The following is a 22,695-nucleotide window of genomic DNA, read 5'->3' on the forward strand; positions in this document are numbered from 1 at the left end:
AGCTTGGCAGCTAATCCAGCTTTCTTCCCACGAGAAGCATTTGGAAATCTCTCCGGACTGGGGTTTACTGTTCACCCAGCCAAAAGAAGTTGGCACGTGCTGCAGGTTGCTCAGCAGTGGCTAAAGCGGAGCAGTGCTGAAGCGATACACAGGGACGTGAGTGTACTGATATATGCCCAGGATGCTCTTTGCTTTCAGCAAGATTTAAAAATTAGCTGGAAATCTGATATATAAAAAATATTTTAAAGATTGTCTATGAAAACATTTCCACGGGATTGGCTCTAACCATCCACTGCTACAAAATGCAATGGGAGGAGGCTAAAGCTCTATATAATATAAATAATAAAATGGGTAGATATTTTTCCTGTTTCTCCACCTGTGCTGTGAGCCCGCTAGGTGCAGCCAGATGCTGACCACAGGCTGGAGAGCTGATGTATCATCAACAGCACAAACATAACATGGTGTTACAGTTCTGGACTGCAACCAGCTAAGTGAAATCACATCCATTAGCCCAAAGCTGCTTCAGCCTTGTCCAGCAAACACCTATCACCAGCTAATTTTTCTTGCTGCTGTAAGGGGGTAGAGAAGTTGGGCCTGGAAGTCTAAAAAGCCTTTGGGCTGGGGTGTGACCCGTGTGTGTCAGTGTTGCAGGCAGAGCAGAAGTTAGTTAAGCCTATCTGAAAGCTTCACAACATCACTCTTTGGTGTGGATTTGGAGGTGAAGGGGAAATAAATCCATCTTGGGCTTCCTCCATTGCTTAACCTGACCAAGTACCAGTACAGCCATCAGGAGATCTACTTTGCAGATAGTTACAGAAATACTCCCTTCTCCCAGTATGACTCCAGTAATACGTTTAAAATTAAAATTTGTGCTATAGATAGTAGCTGGATCCTAGAAGTTGAGCAGAGAGTTGGCAGCCAGAACATAAGTTTTGCCTGTGCATCAGGCTTGGTGGCTAGCCTGAGCCTTTCTCAGTTAAACTGGCTATCGTGCCATAGCTCACAGAGGTGTTGCAGGGATTAGAGTCTGTTTGTGCAGGACTTCACTGATGAACAGTTTTCACCATCATACTCTGTTCTGCATGAAATACTTTGTTGACTATCTAGTAGCTTGGATGACATTTATGTATAAATACTAAAGGATTTCTATGCTGCAAACTGCATGCAAGCAGGGCGAGTCTGCTGTTGGAAACCTGGACTCACAGCACTCCTGCACCTGCCCGGCTTGCCTGTGTATGTGGCATACACCTGCGACACGCAAAGCTGCCCTTAAAAAAAATATTGTTATTTATTTAACATTGACACGATATATTTTGGAGAAATGTGGACAGTTCAAGGAGGTGTGGGTACAGAAAGTATAACATACCTCAGGCATAAGGAATGAACTTCAGGGATCTGTTGTGTGTTTGTCATAGGGCATCCTTCACTGACAAAAAATCCCAGCAGTCTAAAATTAGATCCATTGACAGCCTCAATTCATTTGTGGTGGGGTTTTTTTTAATGTTTTAGGTTTTTCCCACCGCTGTTCAAAGCTATGGGTTTATTTGTATTTTAACTATATATTAAGTATATGGGACAAACCTGAATGCATCCAGGGCTAATCATATTTACACTTGTAAATAACAATAATTGCTTCATATCTATGTGCAGGATGCTATGTGTGAGATTAGATATGAGCCCAAACCAGTAATCAGTTCCATAACAGCTTTTAATAAACAGACATTTGAATAAAACAGTTTTTAGAAAAGTACAGAATAAAAGCAGAAATTATCTCTTCCTTATTAACCAGTGAGATAAATCCCAATATGTTTTAAATTGTTTAAACAGTTACATGGAAAATATCACAGTTAAAGCACAGTACTGCAGAATACAGGTATTAACCTTTCCTCATCTTTTCCCCCTTTTATAGCAAAGGCAAAAAAATACTTTCATGTTTCCAAAATTAATTATTAAAGGAGGCATTGAGAAATCAAACTACCGCTAAACCCCAGTTTTGTTATGCTATGTCTTAATGTCAAAACTTTGAGAAAACCTTTTCATTACTTACTAAAGAGGAATGGAACCACACTAGGTCATGGCCAAATCCTAATTTAGTTTTCTTTGATTATTCAGAGATATCTGTTGATTGCAAATGATGAGTAGAAGCTATGGAAGTGTTTGCAAGCTTGTGTTAGGGTTTCACTTATAGGTTGGTTTTTTTTTTTGCATGTCAACAAATTTAAGTCTATGGTTATTTAATTCCGTAGCTGTAGTTCTACTGTTTTAGCCTGCTAGGAGGAGACTGGGATTTATGTGACTTACAAGGAATAGTTCGAAAACAAACAGTTGAACAGAACATATCCAAGGGTGGAGGTGTGGTTATTTTGTCAGGCTTGGGGCACAGGTGAGAGGGCGTCCTGTTAACTCTGCAGCTGTAAGCACAGTGAAAAATAAACTCATCGAACATGTTGCTGGGTATAAAAACAAGTATTTTAATATTCTTTCTCTTTCAATTTGGCATCTGAATATAGGAAAAAAACCCCACTACTTTGGCTGCAGTAATTTTTACATACCATAATCTCTATTCAGAACGGAACCCAGAGGCATCCATCCTGCAGACCACGTCTATCGGAGGTGTGCTCTTGGGTTTGGTGTCACAAAAATGGACCTGAGTTCAGTCACCACTTGTCTGGTGTGGAGTCCATGACCACCTCTTGTGCTTTGTGGTTTCTAGCCACCAAGAAAGCATCATCATTCCTTCTCCTGGCTTTACTCAAAAGTCTGTCTGCTCTGCAGATCTTAATTACATCTGTGCACAGCAGCTGATGAGATTTCTGACCTTATCTGCAACCTCTACAGGGAGATCTATTTCTCTTCCTAATAGAGAGGAAAATTAATATGATGCATTGTCTGGCAGCATTACTGTTTCTGAATTTAGAAACGTAGGAAAAAAACATTTGTGGCTGTGATAATCCTCACACGTACAGCAGAACATACAGAATACAGCATCTGTTGAATGAGAGCTTTCATTAAAGTGGAGTTCTACCTAGAAAGGTGTGGCTTTAAAAATAACTCCACAGCAATGGTTGTTTGTTTTGGTAATGAATTTTAGTTATGATTTATGCAATAACGAATGCCTCTCAGAAAACAGAGGGAGGTGCTGTTTATAACAAACCTTCAGTAATGCTTTAATGTCTGTTTTGATGCTGCCTTACGAGCTTTCTAGGGAGGGCAGGTGTATTTGTAGAGGCAAAAGAAGGCATTGTGAATCCCCAGTTAGCCCAGTCAAGACATTTGGCACACTCATTTTAAATTTAGAGATTAAATTTACAGCAATGCATTTTATACATTCAAAGACCAGGGCACAGATAAACCTCAAATTGTTATGAACAACAGGTTTTTTAGCTTATAGAACTCAAAAATATATTTTTGGTGTTAGATTCTGGAAAGAAAACACAAACTTTTAATAATTCGTTGGTGTTGAGGTTAGGCAATCTAAGTTTTGCTCATTCTGGTTTTAAGAACGCTCAGTCCCTGTTCAGGACCCTCTTCCTGAGGAGCCGGAGCCTCGACATGACCACATCCCAGTCTGCATAGGCACCTTCCAGGTGACGAGTCACTTCTGATCCCGACTGGTAGCTTTGGCGACCGTGAAGCACGCGCCAGTTATCAAACGTCACTATGTCTCCTATAAAGAGATTGCACAAAGTTTAATAACTGATAAGTTACAGTTGATTCCTTCAAACAGAAAACATGAAGGTAGATTTATATCAACAGTCAGGGAGCAATAATTTCAAGTAGCTCGGCTGGAGATACACAGCAATGACACAGTAATTTTAATTCATTCTCAAGCAGAGAGGGCAGGTCCCTTTTGACCTCTGCTTCTTTCTTTGTATAACCAGGAGTTAAAAAGTGGAGTGGTAGGGGAGCCCACACCAAGAAAAGCAGGCCTTGAGGGGAAAGGCCACTACAGCAAAGGGTGAAAGCCACTAGGATGATTTTTATTTGATCAGTCGGTACTATTTGTACCATAAACATTCTGCATTACTATCCCTGTTAAGAGAATTTATGAGAACAAAAGTCATTGAAAGATAGGAAATCACATAATAAAAGCTAGCATGCCATTTATTTTTTTCTCCCTTGTGTGCCACCATTATGATAAATCTCTAATTAAATAACCTTGTAGTATTACTTTCCTCCTCCCTCTCCCATCTAGCCACCATTTTGGTGCATTAAATGATGGGATGGATGGTAATAATGTAATGGGAGGTACTTCGTTTTACCACCTATTATGTGATCTTATAAATTATTTTATTGCATGTTCCCAATAAAGAGAGATTTATTTCCTCATAGACGTTTTAAAGACACTAACTTCACTTTGATGAAGCAGTCAGATACCTTAATGAATTTACTTTTGTAACATCTCTTGAGAGATGACGGACTATGCATATCTTTATTTTATAGCTAGAGAATGGAAGAACAGAGACTAGGGCCAAACTAGTTAAACATATGCATGGACTAGCTTTTAAAGAGTAAAGGGCATTTTTGCAGCATGTTTTATATTCAAAACACAGACCTGTACGACTCTAGCTGAAGTTTAGAGCACTTAGTGCTTCTGCAAATCTGCCTCCAGAGGTCTTGCATAGGCCACCCAGGAAAAAGCAGCACAGCAGCAGTGGCCCTTGGTAATTCATCCAGCATTCTGCTGGCATTTGGTGTCTGAGCAGAGATAACTGAATTCCCCACGGTGCTGCTCAGCTTCCTTCAGCTTTATGCACATTATGCATCTGTATCACCTTCTAGATGTTCTGCAACTCCTGCAGATGTTGGGAAGGTGCCCCATTAATATTGGTATGTAGCCCAGAGCATCAAATGAAGCAGAGGGAAAAACGTGTGTGATCCTGTATCAGTGAGGGTGAAGAGACACTGAACTGGCATGGCACAGCAGTCTTACACTCAAGTGTCTATCTCAACTGTAGTGCTATTGATATGACAAGCTACAGATTCCTCTATGGCATGGGGGTTTGATGTAATATATAGAGATACTTTGGACTAATCCATAGATAGACTCTATTTCCCCTCCTTTTTTTTTTTTTTTCTTTATAGTATAACAATGGCAAAAGAAATCCATGCAATATAAAATAAAATAGGTGATAGAAGGACTGAAATTTCTTTTCAGTACCAGTGCTAACAATGTTCAAGTGTTTTGACTGTTAGGAAAAATGTGAAAAATATTTGCAAGGAGGAACAACTTACTGACCTGGTTTAAGCTTGTAAGCAAACTTGTGTTCTGCGCTGTTTAATAAATCATTAAATTCCTTTAGAGCTGCGTAAAACGGCCTCACTTTTTCAGCTGGTATGTCAAAAACTGTGTCTCTTGTTGCATTATTATAATTGATGCGAACTGCTTGGCCTCTGGAATCCACACTTGAAACAGAGAAGGAAAGGAGATGGAATGTATTATCTTGTTACTGAAATATTTTAAGATGGTTAAAGAGCAACTGAACTCTCCTGCTGGAATGTCAGTATGTTTCCATAGTGGAATTCAGATTGTTATTGGGTTGGATTTTGATAATTAAGCCTAACTAGGGAAAGGGAAAAACAGGAGAAAGTGTAGATAATTTACTTGCTCAAAAATCTATATTCTATGTTCTAATTGTAGAATCATAAATTTCTTAAATTCAAAAGAGACTGTGAACACTTGCATTTGATCTTTTTATAGTATATAGTTCTTAATCTATATGACCTTTCTTTGCCACAATACAGACGTACGTTGGCTGGAATTTAGTAACAGGTGCTGTTAACCTGGGTCTGTGCCTAGGAGTTGCTCTAATTACCACCACTTCTTGCAAGTGTGTGGCAAAACCAAGTAAGGAAAACTAGGCTGTGGTGGTACAAAGCACAGAACAAGTCACACGCTGGCAAAAAAACCCCAAACAACCCCCCCCAAAAAACCTCAGAGTAACTACAGACCGAGTTAAACCCGTGTTTCCCCACAAGGTGGCAGGAGAACCTTTTCCTACCATGTAATCCACTATACAACAGGATTTCATTATTCAGTGTTGTTGAAACTACTCACTCTATAATCCTTTGTTTACATTGCACAGCAAAATCACAGTAGTCCACCCCAATATCTGTATAGTCTACAGCAGTAGAGGACAGGATCTGATACGCCTGAGGATTTTGTTCCTTCAGCTTGTTTGATACGTGAAATCCATCCACAACTTCACTTTCGCCTCCTACAGCTGTTTGCTTTATACAGTGGAGAAACTGAACCTGGAATGAATTAACATCTCATTACAAAAAGAATTAGCTTGCACGTTTAGCAAGTTCAGTAGTATCAGTTCCCTCATATCTGTGTCTCTGGTGGTTTTTTGGGGTTGGTTTCTTATTCAGCGAAAGACTGAGCTCCCATTGCTGCAGCTTGACAGCATTCTGCCACCACTGTCACAAAGGCAGAAAATTAAAGTAGCATAAATGCATCCTGTTGGGGATACCTTCTAATGTCTGCAACTTGCGAGTCAGCGGCAAAGCCCTGGTCTCGCTTCTTTCCTTTGAGTTCCTCTTTGTGGCAGTCGATATAATTTTTAACGCGTTGCAGCCTTATCTCAACAAGGAGGATTAGCTTTCTTTTGCAGAAACAAAACCTGCTGTGAATTATCTCTCGCAGAGGGGAAAAGGTGGCTGTCATAGAAGGCAATCACCTGAGTGTCTCTATGATGAAGTAGGACTAAGACAGTTTCATTTTGCTTCACAGTGAAATTGCCAAGGTGTAAAATGGAGCAGAAAGCCTACACTGGGCTCTCAGTCGCACCGGTGTAAATCTGAGCCACTGACAGGGGCAGTAAAACTCCCCATGGCATTAGAAAGCCCAGCATCACAGGAGGTGTAACCCTTCATCTCGGCCAAACGACACAAAATACATCTGTCATACCAACAATAACAGCACTCACCTTTTCCTTCCGTGATGGTGAATTGTTTCTGAGACCACTAGGAGAAAAAACAAACCAACAAAAAAAACCCAGGAGGAGAAAGAGGAGCCGAGAATAGGGCTTGTCAGAATCTCCTCCCCAGCTGGACCCACAGCCCTTGATAATGGTGATGAGGGGGGAAACTGAAATTACGGACAGTGCAGAAGGGGGACCTGTTTGGGAAGGATGTAAGCTAGTTTGTTCATGTGATAAAGCAGCTCCCCACCCTCCTGCATGGTCCTTTTGGCCAACGAGCTGTGGGGAGGAGTCGGGGCTCCCACCGAAGGGGGGTACAAGGCAACAAGGTCTTTTCTTTCGTGGCCACAGCCAGCCTCGCACAGGGCAAGCACGGCGTGGCACTGCTGAGGAGGGCTGCAGTAATGTACTTCATGGTAAACGGTTCTGAAAAAGTTCTCAGGGAGAATTTAGTTCAAATGAGAATTTGGCTTCGCATTCTAGAGAGCTAATGTTTCTGCTAGATCTAATCATCTGCTGGTGGTTGTTTTTGTCAAACATCTCCTGGAAAAATAGAAAGCCTAAAACTATTTTTATGGGACAGTTCTGAAACTAATCATCATCCATTTAAAAATATGTATTCAAATATTTTTAATAAATATGTCTTAAGAATTCAGATACTGTGTAATAAATATAGAGAGAAAGCTGCACATTCAGGACAGTGTTAAAAAAGAATTCAATGTATTTTAATACTTTTATTTCTTACAAACATGTCTGAATGAAAAAGGTTATGCTCTTTTTCTAATGTTTCAGAGCAGAGTGTGAGCTTTGGCACAGACAAGACAGTGAGCTAATTCACATCTGCTCTCTATTAATGAAGCCCTATTACATTCTTACTCCACATTAATGAACAGTATCTAAATGATTTTAAATCACATTGGCTTTTTTGTTTAATTATAGAAACAGCTGATACAAAGTACTCCACTACATTAGAAGGGGAAGCTTTATAGATGCAAACTTTTCCAGGGTTATCTTTGTTCCTTTGTACTTGTTCCTACTACCTGCCAGTTCTCTGGCAAATTATATGTATTAGAATTTGATACGACAGGGGCTAGGTGAAAACATATTTTTGTATGGTTGTTGTCCATCTTTACTGAACTGAATTTTTTGTCTGTTATGAAAGGGCAAGTGTCTAACTTCATCAATTCATAGAAAATAAAACATAACATATTAATCATATTTATTCTAATACATTCCCTGCCTGAGGTGAACAGAGGAGTCCTAAAATTTCACGACTTGATTATAGCATTTAGACACCTCATATTTTTTTAATATAATGAAGGCAGTATCAAAAGCACATAGAGAACCTTAATGTTTTTTCATATGGTAATGTTGTCAATACTTTCTGAATTTCATTTAAAAATTATGGGATACATAATGGGCTTGTTATGCAGAACTTAGATCATAATGTATGTATTGTATACCCATGTATATAGATTGTTATATGCAGATTCATATATTATTTTTATATTGCTCTATTATGACAAAATTCAGAGTCAACAGACACCCTATTTCATTCAATAGGAACATTTCCCTTTCCCTTTTTGAGTTGTGAAAAAGTCAGTAGATTCATCTTACCCCAGGTGGATGCTGCAGAACAGGGTAATCAGTGTGAAAACATAGTTTCCCAGTTGTATAAGCCACATTGTTAGCATCTGCTTTGTCTTGCACTTGCCAAGTTGGTCTTTATAATGAAAGGGAGAAGAGAAAACATGTTAAAACAGCCAGCCAGAATGCCAGACAGTACACACTGAAATGGAAATCCCAGTACAAAAGAGTCGTTCCATCTTTGAACATGAAAATATTGTAAAATCATAAGAAAGTAATGATATAGCAGTGTCGCCCCACCCCAGCAACCAGACTTATTTCATCAAGTCCTAAATTCAAGCTAGAAATTTAAGTGTTCTGAGGGACCTCTGGCCCCAGGGTTGTATCTGATACCTCTCCCGTGGTGGTACTTTGCTGAATGCAAAGATTAGTCGAAGACACTAACCAAGAGGTATCTGCTAAGATAAATCATCTTATTACCGAGGCTTCAGAAATAAGAGAGTGGAAGTTGGCCCATTTCTTTTTTATTAACCTTCTACTTTTACCTGCCAGGTAGAGCACGTTATCAGTGAAATATGAAATTGTGAGAGGCTGTGTAACTCCCCCCCCAAATTGTATTTCAAGCTGTATGATCTTAGAAAATATAGAGTATCCTCTGCAGGGGAGGGGTCTTCCCTGTAACTTGAAGACTTGCTGCTAATGGAAAATGTCTTGATGAAAAACTGTGACTTCTTCCCTTTCTAGGATGCTCTTTCTCCGAACTACCCCCATTTATTTTGCTACATACTTTCTGTCCTGAAATTTGACACAATTCAGTAAGGAAGTTTACTGACAACTGCAGGGAAAACATAAAGTCTTAGTCATACGACAAAGACATGAATACACCGTGTTGCAGCACAATCAAAATCTGTTGTGAGTGACACACCATGCAGGAGAATTTAAGACCGAGCGCCACACGTTTTGCTTGTAGAGAGTTCACATGATTGAAGACAGTCCTCAGCGGATGCATGTTATAGATCCAGACATCTGTCTGGAAAAGTGTAAGTCACCATACGCTGTCCATGTAATCACAGGAGCATAAGTGATTTAAAAGAAAATATGAAACTCATTTTCCTTTATGAAACACTGTAGACCAAATATATTATGTTTCAGATGGTGTGTGTCTAGCATTGCTGTTAAGAATAGTTTAAAAAGATTACAGGCTAAAGAACGTGCAGACCAAAATGATTTATATTTAGTATGCAAACACTTTTGTTCTAGGAGTGGTATTTAGTATAGAAAATATGCAAAATGCTAAATCTAAAGTTCTGAAATTGCCAGGGGGAAAACCCCTTTGAATATTTGCAAATGTTTTTAACTGCCTGGGAAAAATAATTTTTATTGTTTGGTACAGCACATATTCATCAATGCATGACTTCAGTACTCAAGTATGATAATTTCAACCATGCTTCCGTACTTCTGAATTTTACAGCCAAAAAACAGCCCGTTATATCATCCTTGTCATTAGTGCTGAAGGTAGCTGTGTTCACAGTATCTTTGACTGAAAAGGCTCCAGTGTCACTTGATGGTTCTAAAACCATTTAATACATTTTAATTGTCGCATTTATACGCAATATATCCTATTGCTGGAACGGTAGTACTTTATAAAATCATCGTGAGGTTTTACAAAAGCAGTCAGTGCTTTTGTGCTGTTACACTTTGTGGGGGAAGCTGGTGCCCAGGAGCTTGCTTTCCACGTGAGAAGCTTTGGTCAAGGCTCAAGTTACTGACTTGAAGTCAGTGATGCTAGCAGGGAGCTTACCACTTAATGTGAAAAAAAATCAACCTACCTTTATCAAAGTCTCAACTGAGCTGCAGTATCAACTCAGTCATGGGGAGAGTGAATGAGAAGTAAAGGAAGAACATGCGGGTAATGTCAGAGGACTTTTTGGCCTTAGGGAGAACAACGCAGGGTGGGATGGTTGTCAGTTTAGTAATAGGGTCGGATCTCAATAACGTAGGTTGTTTGACAGAGGAGGAAATTTGGCACCAGGCAGGTGTAGCAGTTGTTTGCATTCCGTGGCAACGTGGCTGTCTCCCTGAGCAGAAAACTAGTCTGTCCGTTACAGCCTTAGTCTTGCAAAACTGCTGCACTAGGAACTGAAGCCATGCTTGAATCACCTGGTCTTGCACTTTATTAAAAATATGAGTCTCACTCCTAAGAGATTTGGGATCCATAGCATCCTCTTGCAGCTGAAGCCCTCTGGGATTGCAGATGGTTTGGCTATTTCAGTGGGAGGGCAGGGGTGCCAGAGGAAGCCCTTCACGCCACCCCAAGCCCTGGACAAGGCTTCAGAACAGAGGAGAGGCACAAAGTCTAGGGAGTGAGAAGCTGGAGAAATCAATTGTGGTATGACTGGAGACCTCGTTAATGGAGTTGTGCCTCTGAAACATAAGGAAAAACGTTAATTTAAAAGGGTGGAACTCCTCGATGTTTTTATAGGGCTGATATAGAGAATGTTTCCACTTTTTACAGTAATGACATTTTAGGTAGCATGTACCAAGCAGACATCTAGACAAGAAAAAAGGCTTTTCTTTTTCCAAGTGTCAGGGTTATATTCCTTGCGGTTACATTTCAGTTTAAAATTGATGGCCCTGTTGAGGTAATGTTTTATTTGGCAAGCCTGACCATTCCAGATTTATCCTTTTATTTATAATATTTGGTAGGCCTTGTATTTGGTTGCTAGTGAAACAGCAAGGGAATTACCCAAAGTTATTATTTTATTACAGTCGTAAAAGCCACCTCAGAATTTGATGCCAGTAAGAAATGAACTTCTGTTTTAGAGGTAAAGAGGTAGACTGTAAAATGCTGCTCTACATCTGTTGTTAAGACTGAAAACTCAATGGAATTTCTGCTACTGTGAGAAACATGTAAGAGGAACAAGACCAGGCACTACAATAACTACGGCTGAAAATGAAACAGGTTAAATTAGGAGAAAAGGTACTATAGGGAAAGAAGTCCTTTCTTCTCTGTAATATTTCTAGGCTGGGTTCCAGCTCTATGTGTTAAAAACCCCAAATTTGTTCCCTAGAAAACGCTTAACCCCACCCCTCTCCCCCCAAATATCCAAAAATAAGCCAAAGCCATTGAAGTAGTTTTCAAGACTTCATGTGGTGAGTTACACATCTACACATTTAACTACACTGAGTTATTAAGCTGTTTGAATACAGTTCTCTATTTTCTATGTTTAACATGTTATCATTTCATATACATCTGTACTAAAACATTTGAAAGTAGTTAGTGTCTTAATTTTTAAGAAATACTTCACGGATAATTTCTTAAACCACTACACTTAACAACAGGAAAGTTATTAATGATTCTGATTCTATTTTCCAGTACTTTAGGATTTCTTCACACACACACACGCCCCATTTTTGAAGGAAAAAAGCATAGTCTAAAGAAAATTTTAAAAATAATTTAAAGCAGCCATCATTAACATCACCGGTATGGCAATGAGAGCAGCTAAACATTGCTGAAGATGTCAGGCTGGAACATACGTGCCTTTACATGTGTGCACTGCCCAGGGAGGGAGGAGATGTGGTTGATAGCTGTGCACCAAAACGGAGAACAACGCTTCTGAAAAGGCGTAACAGTCTGCAACCCAACTTTTTGTATACAGCCTTTGCAATTAGAGAAACTCCTTTTAAACAGACGTAACAGATAAACCAACAACTGCTCACAATGCATTGAGAAGTGGTGCCCAGCAGCAGTGTGTCAGTTTTGCCTGCGAACCACAGACACGCAAAGAGATGATACTTGCTGGTGTATAATGTTTCCCACGGAATTCATCCAGTGTCAGAAGAACTGGATGGCAGGGGCAGGCAGTATCCTCCTAATGACTCAAGTAAGCTGTGGGTCAAACTTCACCTATTTAGGTAACAAAGTCATCTCGTACACCTCCATGGCAGGGTAACCGTGCTGTACAGTTCCGGCAGCTTTTGTGTTACTGTGAGCATCATGTTTGAATAGGTATGCTTGTCCTGTATAGCCTTCACAAAGGCATCCTTACAGTGCATCCCGCAGCCAGCTAAACAGTGTCTGATCTCTGAACTGGAGAAATGAAAACCAAGATGTAAGGAACAGTGCACTTGCCCCACATCAGCTCATTGAGGCTGGCTCTGAACCCCAGAGCAGTCTGCCTTTGGGAGTACAATTATGTTCTCTCCTTGCAAGCTGGCAACACGTTCTGAAAAAGAAAGGGTGTTCAACAGTTTTGGTTCTCCCTCTGAAAGTCTTGGCTCTACCAATATGCACACTGTATATACACATCATCTCCCCTTTATGTGCCTTTCCTTCAGCACTGGAGCATACATTCTTTTTTTTCAGGGCTGGACATTGGTCCGTACATAACTTATTGACTTCCAGCAGAGCTGGGTTTTGTTACTTGAAATCCAGGCTCATCTGCAAAACTGGTCTTTGGATGTCAGGCTCTCTTTGACATCACGCTCCTCTGATTTTAATTTAATAATGCAAAAATCAATGTAATCATACACAGAAACACAGTCAGTAACTGTCAGATGACCTCAAGTAAATCTAACCATGGTGGCTGAACTGGGATAACATAAACCAGACTTCAAGACTTTCAAATACTACAGCTGTGTTTTAAAAGAAGAAAAAAAACCCCTCACCTAAACTAAATATTCTAAGTATGTCTTCTTTTAAATTCAGAATCGGTTGGAAAACTTCCATAACACTGCAACCCTCTTTCTGCAGCCTAATAAATACATGAATCATCAAATAGGTTTTGAAAAATCAAGGAGACTTGCAGCCTTTCATCAACCCTTTATTGGGATCCCTGGTACTTAAGGAAACATAAAAATAAAGTTTAATCAACACCAATAGTAAATCTGACTAAAACAGCAAAAGGAGCTCTAACCATTACTTGTTCAAATGGTGTGGACCAAGGTCAACCTTGATCTTGTAGGGAACACTAATGGGCAGGAGGTTCTTTGTAGGATGTACTAAAACACTTGAATACCTGTCTATCTACCTGTCTATCTCAGACTCAGAACCGATCCTGACAAGTTCTATTGAAATATTAACTCTGGCCAACTTTAAACAAGATAGAGAATTTAATAATTGTTCCCTAATAATAATATTAGGGAAGAGTCAATGAGGGGCAAGACTAACTTTTATTTTAATTGGAAAAAACCCATTCTAATGACACAACTGATAAACTGACAGGTCTCCCTAGGGCAGTCTGAATCTCTTGTCAGCTGAACTTAGACAATGAAAGTATATCCTAACAGTTAATGCATATTTATACAGTAAAGGTCTTTTCGGTCTCTCTTAAACATAGCAGAGTTATCACCAGCTGGATGTTAGAGTTGGCAGTAATTTTAAACAGTATACTTTATCAAAGAACCAACATATTTTTGTTGTTATCTAGGGTTTGCTATATTAGGTCTTAACTCAAAACGCTCGTGCAGCTGTCTGGATACAAACAGAACTAAATGTGTCATCATTCAGATACCAAGGAAAGCTGTGAAACACCCTCAGATATCATCAGGGTTGGACAGTCCTAAGGATCTTCTCGTATCTGTTATTAGGATCACATCAAAACAGAAATGGAAAGCAGCAGTATTTTTGTAACGATGCAAGTTTTAAATCGAGGCCATAGTAGAATGTCAAATATCAAAGCGCTTGACATTAGGAATGCTTTTAATGGCAGAAAATGTTTCACGGCACTGGACCAGGTTTCCAAGTCAAGCAGCAGGTTCTGCTCCCATTTATTTCAGTAGGATTAACCTGACTGAATCCCAGTTAACTTTGAAAATCACTTTTCCTTCTGGCACAGTAAGTAGAAAGAGGAAACCACACCTTAAACATTATCTTAATTGCTCTAGTACATTTATACATTACTCCCTTTAAAGCTTAACAAATATTTATCAAGGCTGCTGGAACTGACAAAAATCTTCATAAGAGTCATGGTATTTAAAAACAGTCATTCTCTTCTCCATCCTCTTCTCCAGTCTTCTTTTTGGAAAACAACAGGGAAAAAAAAAAAAAAAAAAAAAAAATGTGCCATGAGTTCAGTTTCTGACAGAGTCTAGAAGTTTTCTTGAGACAGCTTTTCTGATTTGAAGTGGGGGGTGTGGGTGTGTAATTCTGCACAAACTAGTTGATTTTCAACATAAATGAAACCAAAATGAAGAATGGAGATTGGGTCAGAAGCAATTTATATATAATGCTAGAAGTTGCTAGTGTATCACGATACCTGTTTCTCTGCCTCTTCAAAATTGTTTGCTAAAAGCCAACGGCATCAGTGACATCCTTTTCCATAGCTGATGATGGACTAATACTTGCAAAATGAAGATGTAACAATAAATCTTAATAAGCATCATAGCTTGAAGAAGGGACCTTTTGTTCACCTTCCTCCCCTTCACCTCACAATTAACACTGAGCTGATGCATTTTTGCTGGTATCACAGAGCTGCTTTTACTGACCTCGGCCGCATTACATATTCCAGCAGGGCTCACATGTGCCTTCACACCACAGCGGTAAGGGGCAGAACAACCTTCCTTCTCCCTTGCAGTCTTGAGGGAATGTGGTCTTTCTGGTCAAGGCTGAAATTTATTCCCCACTTCTATTATTTTAGCACTTTTAAAAAAATATTTAAACAAAGGAGACAATACTGATTATTGCCCACGTTATGTTTGCTTATTCTCTGAAGCAGAGGTAAATCCAAGTGAAGGAGAACTCATCATAATTTTTGGGGTTTTTTTTCTATTATGGGGGACATGGAACCTTTTCAGATAGGAAACCCTGAATGTTCTGGTTTTGGTGGCTAGTAAGGCACCAAGAAATCACAATTATTTTTAAACATTACTATCTATTTTTGTCAATTATTTTTTTCTTCAGAATAAGCACACATCCAAGTAATAGGGGTTTTTTACATGCATTGTAAAAAATTATACCAACAGCTGGGGGTGAGGGAGAGAGCAATATATTAAGTAATAACAATGCTCCTTTACTTAGCTAGCTGGAGGTCACTGACTCAGCTCAGCAAGACGTGAGCTACCATCGTCATTTGTTTACTCACCTAGTAGGTGCTTGAGGAGTTAGAGGTTCAGTTTACCACCTCTTGGCATCAAAACGATGATTTACAAGTTCCTCCCTGCCTCCTGCAGGCTGAGCTCCTCCTTTTGCAAAAAAGCAGTCTTAAAATAATGCTTGCTGGGACTAGTTGTGGCTTTCCAGAGCAGACTCAGTTGAAAACAGGGAAATGGGTACTCTGCTCATCTTCTTGGTGGTGTCAGACACAATAATATTGTCTAAGTCTTACCTATTTCCGTGACTCAAAATCAGGCTAAGAAAAAGTTTCATGACAGATAACTTGTTCTATTCAGAAGGGGACTGGATTAGGGATTTTTTAAATTTTGTTCCATAGTATAGGTAAGTATGGCTACCTTACGGTTATCCTTTATTTAACATCTGTTTTCAGGCATTTTTCCTTCTCTCAGCAGTGAATGTTATAGCTGCTCTTCTTTAAATACCCTGCCCGCAACAGCAAAGCAATCCTCTCGTACAGAGTATTAACTGACACCACATCTTCTAACATGCAGAAAAAAGAAACACTTCACCTTGTTTTAATAAATTAATCCACAAAATAGGTCCAACAAGCTGAAATGAAGTACATTAGAGGTGATGACACAGCTGGCAAAGCAGAGATATTAAAAAACAAACTCACCCATAAAAAGTGAGACGCAGGAACCCAATCCTGTGGCCAAGTTTAACCAACTCTCCCTGCCTAGCAGCAGCTCCTGTTAGTAGCACAATTCCTACTTTCTTTAGGGTGCACAGCCACTTGTATGCGCTTTCATCATCGTACATGATTTCTTCAAAAGGTATTTTGGGAAGTTGCAGGTCTGAGCCCCAGTACTGGCGTTCTGAAAGGGCAGAAACAAAGAAGCAAGTGCTTAGCTGTTTTAGCATCAAAACTCAGGGCATAATCAGAGTACGAAGTGAGTGGGATTTCTGTGCATTTGTGAATACGCCCTCAATCCTGCTGTCATCCACCTGAAACTGGGCCCACAAGTTCGCATGGATAACAAACAATCTTTATGATGAAATTCAGAAAAACGTTGTAGTAAATAAATTTAAATAACTTAAAAGTTGAATGAAAGACCATTTGAAAGGGATATTTTTTTGGTAACAGCACATTAGAAATGTGCATATTCTTTTTTGCCTGTACTGGTGAACCACAAGGGTGAAAATTTGAAATTAAGACTCCTTCAAGAGTTTCTTGTCTAGAGTAAAATAGCATGGAGTACCCAAGATCTCCCTCAGAGGCGGTATAGATATATAATAATGAAAAGATTATATTCTTGATGAAGGAACAGAAGACGACACACATCAGTATAACAGCTTAGAAACAGAGTAACTGTATCAATTGCATAAATGACCAAGCAATTTTCTTTTTAGATTTGTCTTCATGACATCATATCCAATTACATTAAATTCTGCAGGACAGTGTCATTCCTTGTCTTTCCCTCTGCAGATTATTTGTGAGGGTTTATCTCATTTCAGGAAGATGCAACGAGTGTCCAAGACGTTAACAAATCCAAGCACTGCTAGAAGGTAAAGAAAATGATGGAAAGATTTGAGTGATGAGCAAGTTATATCATGCCCATTCTCAAACAAAATTGATTATAAGAGCGTATGACATATAATCTATACCATAACCAGACATTTGATTCTTGAATAGACCTTGATATAAAAGGTGGAAACCTGCAGCCATCTGTTAGAGGCAGGTATAGACTTTGCAGGCAGAACAGAAAGGGCTTTTGAGCCTGTATTTCCTTCAGAACTTTTGCTGCTCCCTTCTTTATTTTTGTCCTCTCAAACCAGCAGCAGCTGCATGGCACACCACCCAAAACTATAAAAGTAGTGAAAAGCTATGCAGCTTTAAAATTAAGTGCTGCTTAGTCTCATCCTTTCATGTACTTACAGCTGCCCAAATACTGCTAAATATGTATCTTTCTCTAATGGTACAACCATTCCTGTATCTATATATAAGGATTTTTAACATGTGTCCAATTGTTATTACTATTTTCTAGTATCACAGTTCTGTAACTGTTATTTGCTTTCATTTAATAATGATTTAAAATTTTATAACCTATTCTAAAGGGATCACATTCTGGTTGAGTTGAAGAGTTCCCAAATAGGTAAGTCACCTAATACAGAGAAAGGAAATAAAGGTATGACTAGGTCATAGCTAGGAAAAAAAAACAACAAACAAAAAAACAACACCAAAAAAACAATTACTTTCTCTTAACTGTATTATTTTCTGAGGAAGAATGAACTCTGGTGTCAGAAAACATGGCATTATATGCATTTGTAAAGGTACTCTACAGAAAAGTATATCCATTCAGTGACAAAATAAAGTAATAATTAGATATGATCATGAAATTTAGACTTGTGAAGGGCTGCGTGATCCAAATCTCATCTTCCATCATGACTAAGTTGTAAGAATTATGCCTACAGTACTGTCCATTCACTTAAATTTAGGATCTGGATGCCAGTGCTGGAGGCTGCACCTGGAAAAGGGAGGGCTTGTTACACGTCTAGCCAGGCAGATGGACACTGAGCCCCAGGCACGCTGGGGGAGACACAGTGACTGCTCACACCGTGAGTCCCACTCTGCCTGCTTTAAGTGCCAGGATACGTCCCCTCACCTGATTAGGTTTCCCCGGGGGAGAATACACAGCTCCTCTAGTGCTGATCTTAGCATCTGGCCACTGAAGACAAGGTGGTGATTTAGCCACAACTTCAACTACGGTAGTCAAAGTCTTAGGGCAAAGCCCGTGGTTGTTCCCTTTGTCTGCAGGAGCAGAGGCTGCCCCTAACTCCTGGTGTGTCACTGCAGGTCACTTGGGTGTGCACTGGCAGCCAAACCCAGCATCCTCTGAACTGCTGCACTAGATGTGAAGAGGATGGCTCCCAACAGGTACGGACAGGGAAACCTGGGGACTCAGCTGAGGCTAGCTAGCTGTCTCCCCAACAGGTATTTTTGCTCTGCTTTGCTAAAAGCCCTGTGTCTGGGCATTAAGGCATGAGTACACCTGGATTCCGGGTGCCCCTGATCAGATTCTGGACTGTGCAATTGTTTATTATCTCTTGCTTTTATTTTTCTTCTTGGTTTATTTGGTGTCCTCTTTCCTGTGCATTTCCTTCTTTCTCCCTGAGGCAACCTTAGATTTTTAAGACCTTGACTTGAGTAGAGATGTCAAGACTGGGATTTTCCTCTCTCTCACCTAAGGTCTTGAGTACAAAGGTAAGAAGGAATTCCTACCAGCAGATCTAATGAAGAGTGGGCTGTCTCAGCCTGTGTTGGAGGCACTCTCAGTTCCAGAGAGAGAGGAATTGCCCAAGTGCTTACAGAGCTAGGCAGTCCCTTCACATGCACTTAAAAATAGTTTTTCCTTTCCTGCCTCTTTTCTGTCCCAAAACAGAAGTCCCTCTCCTTCCACTTCATTCTTCCCAATTTCAGGCAACATTCCCCTTTACAGAATCACAGAGTCATTTAGGTTGGAAAAGACCTTGAAGATCATCTAGACCTTTCTCCAGGTGAGATACAGACACACAGACAGGAAGGATTTAATGCCTGTCTCTTACTGTTCTTCATTTTCAGGACTTTGGATGGCTCACGGCAAATGGTGAGGGAAGGTGTCACGCTCACCCAAGGGTGAGCCAAGTCTCAAGACTCCCCGTCGAAGTTCAGAGGTGCAGCCAGGAGACAGCAGGCCTCACCAGCTCCTGTAACACTTGCAGAGGCATTTGGGCTCTGGCCTTCAGGAGAGCAGCCCTCCAGGTCCCTAGAGCAGCTGGAGCCCGCCTTTTAGAAAGGATTCAGAAAAGAAAAACAGCTGCTCTCCATTTCTTGTGGTCCAGAACAGCAGAAGGCAGCTAATGAGGGAAAACTTACCCAGTTAATCCTGTCTGAGGGCATACATAACAGAAGCAAGTTTTGGGAACTTGCTTAGAGAAAGCCTCTCCAGCTAGTAGTGTCTGAGGTACATATCTAGACTAAGTCATGGCAGCCTCCCCAAGAGGATTTTTTTCTTGGATGTTTTCCTTCAAGTAAACACCTAGTCCTTCAAGAGGACTCCAACAGGGATATCACAAACATAGGCACACTAAGATAACGTAATCAGTGACTGCATGTAAGCGTTTTACAGCATGGTATCACTTCTAATCGCAAAACCAGCAATTGGCATTTTCTGAAATGCTTCAGAAAAAACATACCTAGAAAAATTAAGCACAAAGGAGAAGACAACAGAACATGTAAGACATAGGAAACAAGTACAAGAAGTAAAGTATGAAAGACAAAATAAACCCCACATGTACAGCAAGTAGAGAAGATAATTGGTGAAACCAAAATGACCCTACAGCACAACAGGAAACATGCTGGAAGGAAAAAAAAAAAAAAAAAAAAAAGAAAAAAAAAGCAAGCCCTGGTTGTAAAAATAAAACAACTCAGTCAAGAGTAGGCATGCTGTTTTTTTAGCCTTTCAAAGGAAGAAGAAGAAAAAATGCCAATAAACAATGAGGAAAAGAAAAGAAGGAAAAAAAAAGAGATCTCCTACTTCAGGTCTTGCTTCACCAAAAATATTCATCCACCCTCACCTTAAAAGCTCTTCAAACTCCAAGACACAACTACTAACCCCAGCTCGCTGGTCTTTTATACTTGCAGCTAATTTAGGACAAGCTTGTTAAGGACTAATTGTTTACCTGTGTGTTGATGGTCATCAAGGACTAGTCCTCAGTGCTGTGTAGTGTTAATGTCAATCCAGCAGAGTGTTGGTTTGAGGTCTCAAACTGTGCTGATGTGTCTTAAACATATCACCAAATCTGTAAATGTATTATGTCAAAATAAAGGGGTGTGTGGACAGCCATGGAGACCCAGTCATACCAGACAGAAAAGGCAGAGCTTGAGAACTTTTGTCTTTCTGCTCCAAATGCGGAACACTCTTATATTCATCAAATAAAGCCAAATAGGTGAGATGTGGGTGGGACAGGAGAGCAGAGCTCCTGTGGAGACAGGCTGAGAGATGCTGGTGGAGGTGGGACGTAGGATGTGGGCAGAACTGGGATTGCTGGGGGGAAAGGTGAGGGCCGGCTAGCAGCAGGGCTGAGGGAGCCAACCAAGGACAAGCAATGGTGGTGCTGAGAACACAAATCCACAGAGTCCAGGGCGGGAGACACACAGCAACAGGGCCTGAACACACAGTACCAAAGCTCCTGAGAATGCCACAGATAAAACTCATTAACAGGTTCCTTAATAGAATAGAAAAAAAAAAGAAGAAAGAGACATTACAGATAAACATGATCAGGGTCACTACCTGGAGAACTCGCTGGGGTTACCTGAGGTCCATCAATTAGCCCACAAGGTTACTTGAGGTCAAACTCATGCCTTGGGACCACGCTGGACTTACTTGAGGTCAACCAATTAGCCCACGGGGTTACCTGAGGTCAAATTCGGTGTTTGGGACCCTGCTGGGGTTAGCTGAGGTGAAACTCCGGCCTTGTGACCCCGCTGGGTTCACCTGAGTTTAACCAATTGTCTAATTATCTGACCTTTCTGGCCCGTGTCACAGTGGGGTTACTGTACCCACTTGCTGGTGCCCAGGTTATTTTACCAGCATCCGTTTTCCCAACACACACACTCGGTATCTGTATCAGTTCAGATGGTTTCACAGGAAAAATTCAGTGCTACCTTCCCTGTCTGCTTTATGTTGTTTCCTTACGCCTTCTCCCTAGGAATGCTGATATTATTTATGCTGAATTTCTTATAATTTAGTATTTCCATTCCTTTTATTGCCAGTAAATATTTGTCCATGTCCATGACACATTTTTCATCCCCGAGCACAGCTGGAGGAGCTCTCTACCACTGGAGCCACCAGTGTTTCACTTGCTTGTAACTTTGGTAACCCTTCATCATTTGGGTTGAGGTTTTCCATGGTAGCATCTGCCGAAAATAATTTTGAGACATCTTCAACAACAACGCAACGGATCAAAAACCCAGACCAGTGAAAAATGAGTAGTGTTTAGTGGAGATGTTTTAGTGCTTTCATCAAGTGTCCAGTTTGGCAAATAAAGTGTTCACGTGCTTGGAATGTATATTTGCCCTTCCTGGGAAAGTCGTCAAGTTTGGCCAGTGCTTATGGCTTTGGAAAATATCACCTTGCAGATGCTCCACAGACTCTTTTTTTTTTTTTTTCCAGTTTGGCAGCAAAATTGGCCAAATATTCCTTTTACACTGAGTATGCTCCAGCGCTTGGGTGAGGGATATAGCAGGAACATTGCAAAACAAAGACGATGAACGTAATTTTCATGTAAAATTAGCAGACTCACAGGAAACAAGGCCAAATATAGCCCCACCTGTGTGCTTCAAGAACTGTGTCATTCTCATCTCTAACATCCACTCCCTAGGACTTCTCTTGCCTGTGGACTTCAGAATACTCTGAAGTTTGAGAAGATATAATAAGAATATGATTGTTCTTCCTCAAGTGAAGGGATGTGCCACTGACTTCCCCAGACTGATGCAGAACTGAGCGTCAGCTCAATGTTCATACTTCCCATCAGTCCACACGTAATTTTGCACAAACTCAGATCATGTCCGTATCATACCTGCAGCATATAAGAGATTTAGAAAAATAATACTGATAAAGTCATTTGTCCATGTGGAGAAGCCAGGTCAAATTGGGATGCTGCAGGAAGAACCTCTTTCTTTGTTAACCACCTGTTTACAACTACTCCAGACAGTATATTTTAAGGTTTTCAGAGCCATTTGCAAAACCTAATTAATTTCCTTCAATAAAAGGCAATGCTGTAGCCATTTATTAGCGCAGGCAAAACCACATAATAATAATAAACCCCATGATTCTTTATTTTAGCCTCAATATTCATAGGCCAAGATCACTTTGCTAAAATATTTAAGATCACATCCCCCCTCTTTTTTCCCCCAGACTAATCCTGTCAGAATCAATTTTGCTAGACAGCACTGAAACAAATAGCACCTAAAGTTAAATGGCTCCAGTGCATCCAGCCAAGAACTCAAGGGATCAGTAATGTAGACAGAAAGCCAAAAGGCAGGAAATTAATAATGGAGGCCAAAGCACAGCTTCTCACCAGGACACC

At 40.2% G+C, this 22,695-nt stretch overlaps 1 protein-coding gene and 1 long non-coding RNA gene across 3 annotated transcripts in view; one reads left to right on the plus strand and one right to left on the minus strand.

The window, feature by feature from the left end:
* Positions 1-1,702: 1,702 nt before the first annotated feature.
* Positions 1,703-22,695, minus strand: part of BBOX1 (gamma-butyrobetaine hydroxylase 1) — a 39,056-nt gene continuing 18,063 nt past the window's right edge. For both annotated transcript variants that reach the window (XM_026850822.1, XM_026850821.1), the window contains 5 exons: positions 16,244-16,442; positions 8,544-8,649; positions 6,059-6,255; positions 5,240-5,406; positions 1,703-3,667 (listed from right to left, as the gene is read on the minus strand). In XM_026850822.1, coding sequence (XP_026706623.1) covers positions 3,507-3,667; positions 5,240-5,406; positions 6,059-6,255; positions 8,544-8,649; positions 16,244-16,442 — 830 coding nt within the window. In that variant the 3' untranslated portion in view covers positions 1,703-3,506. The remainder of the gene's footprint in view (positions 3,668-5,239; positions 5,407-6,058; positions 6,256-8,543; positions 8,650-16,243; positions 16,443-22,695) is intronic.
* LOC113481300 lies at positions 17,669-19,786 on the plus strand. The gene is made up of 2 exons (XR_003398645.1): positions 17,669-17,720; positions 19,187-19,786. It is a non-coding gene; the product is annotated as an uncharacterized LOC113481300 (long non-coding RNA).

This window comes from Athene cunicularia (genome assembly GCF_003259725.1).
Source record: "Athene cunicularia isolate RWA chromosome 5 unlocalized genomic scaffold, athCun1 chr5_part3, whole genome shotgun sequence".
Classification (NCBI taxonomy): Eukaryota; Metazoa; Chordata; class Aves; order Strigiformes; family Strigidae; genus Athene; species Athene cunicularia.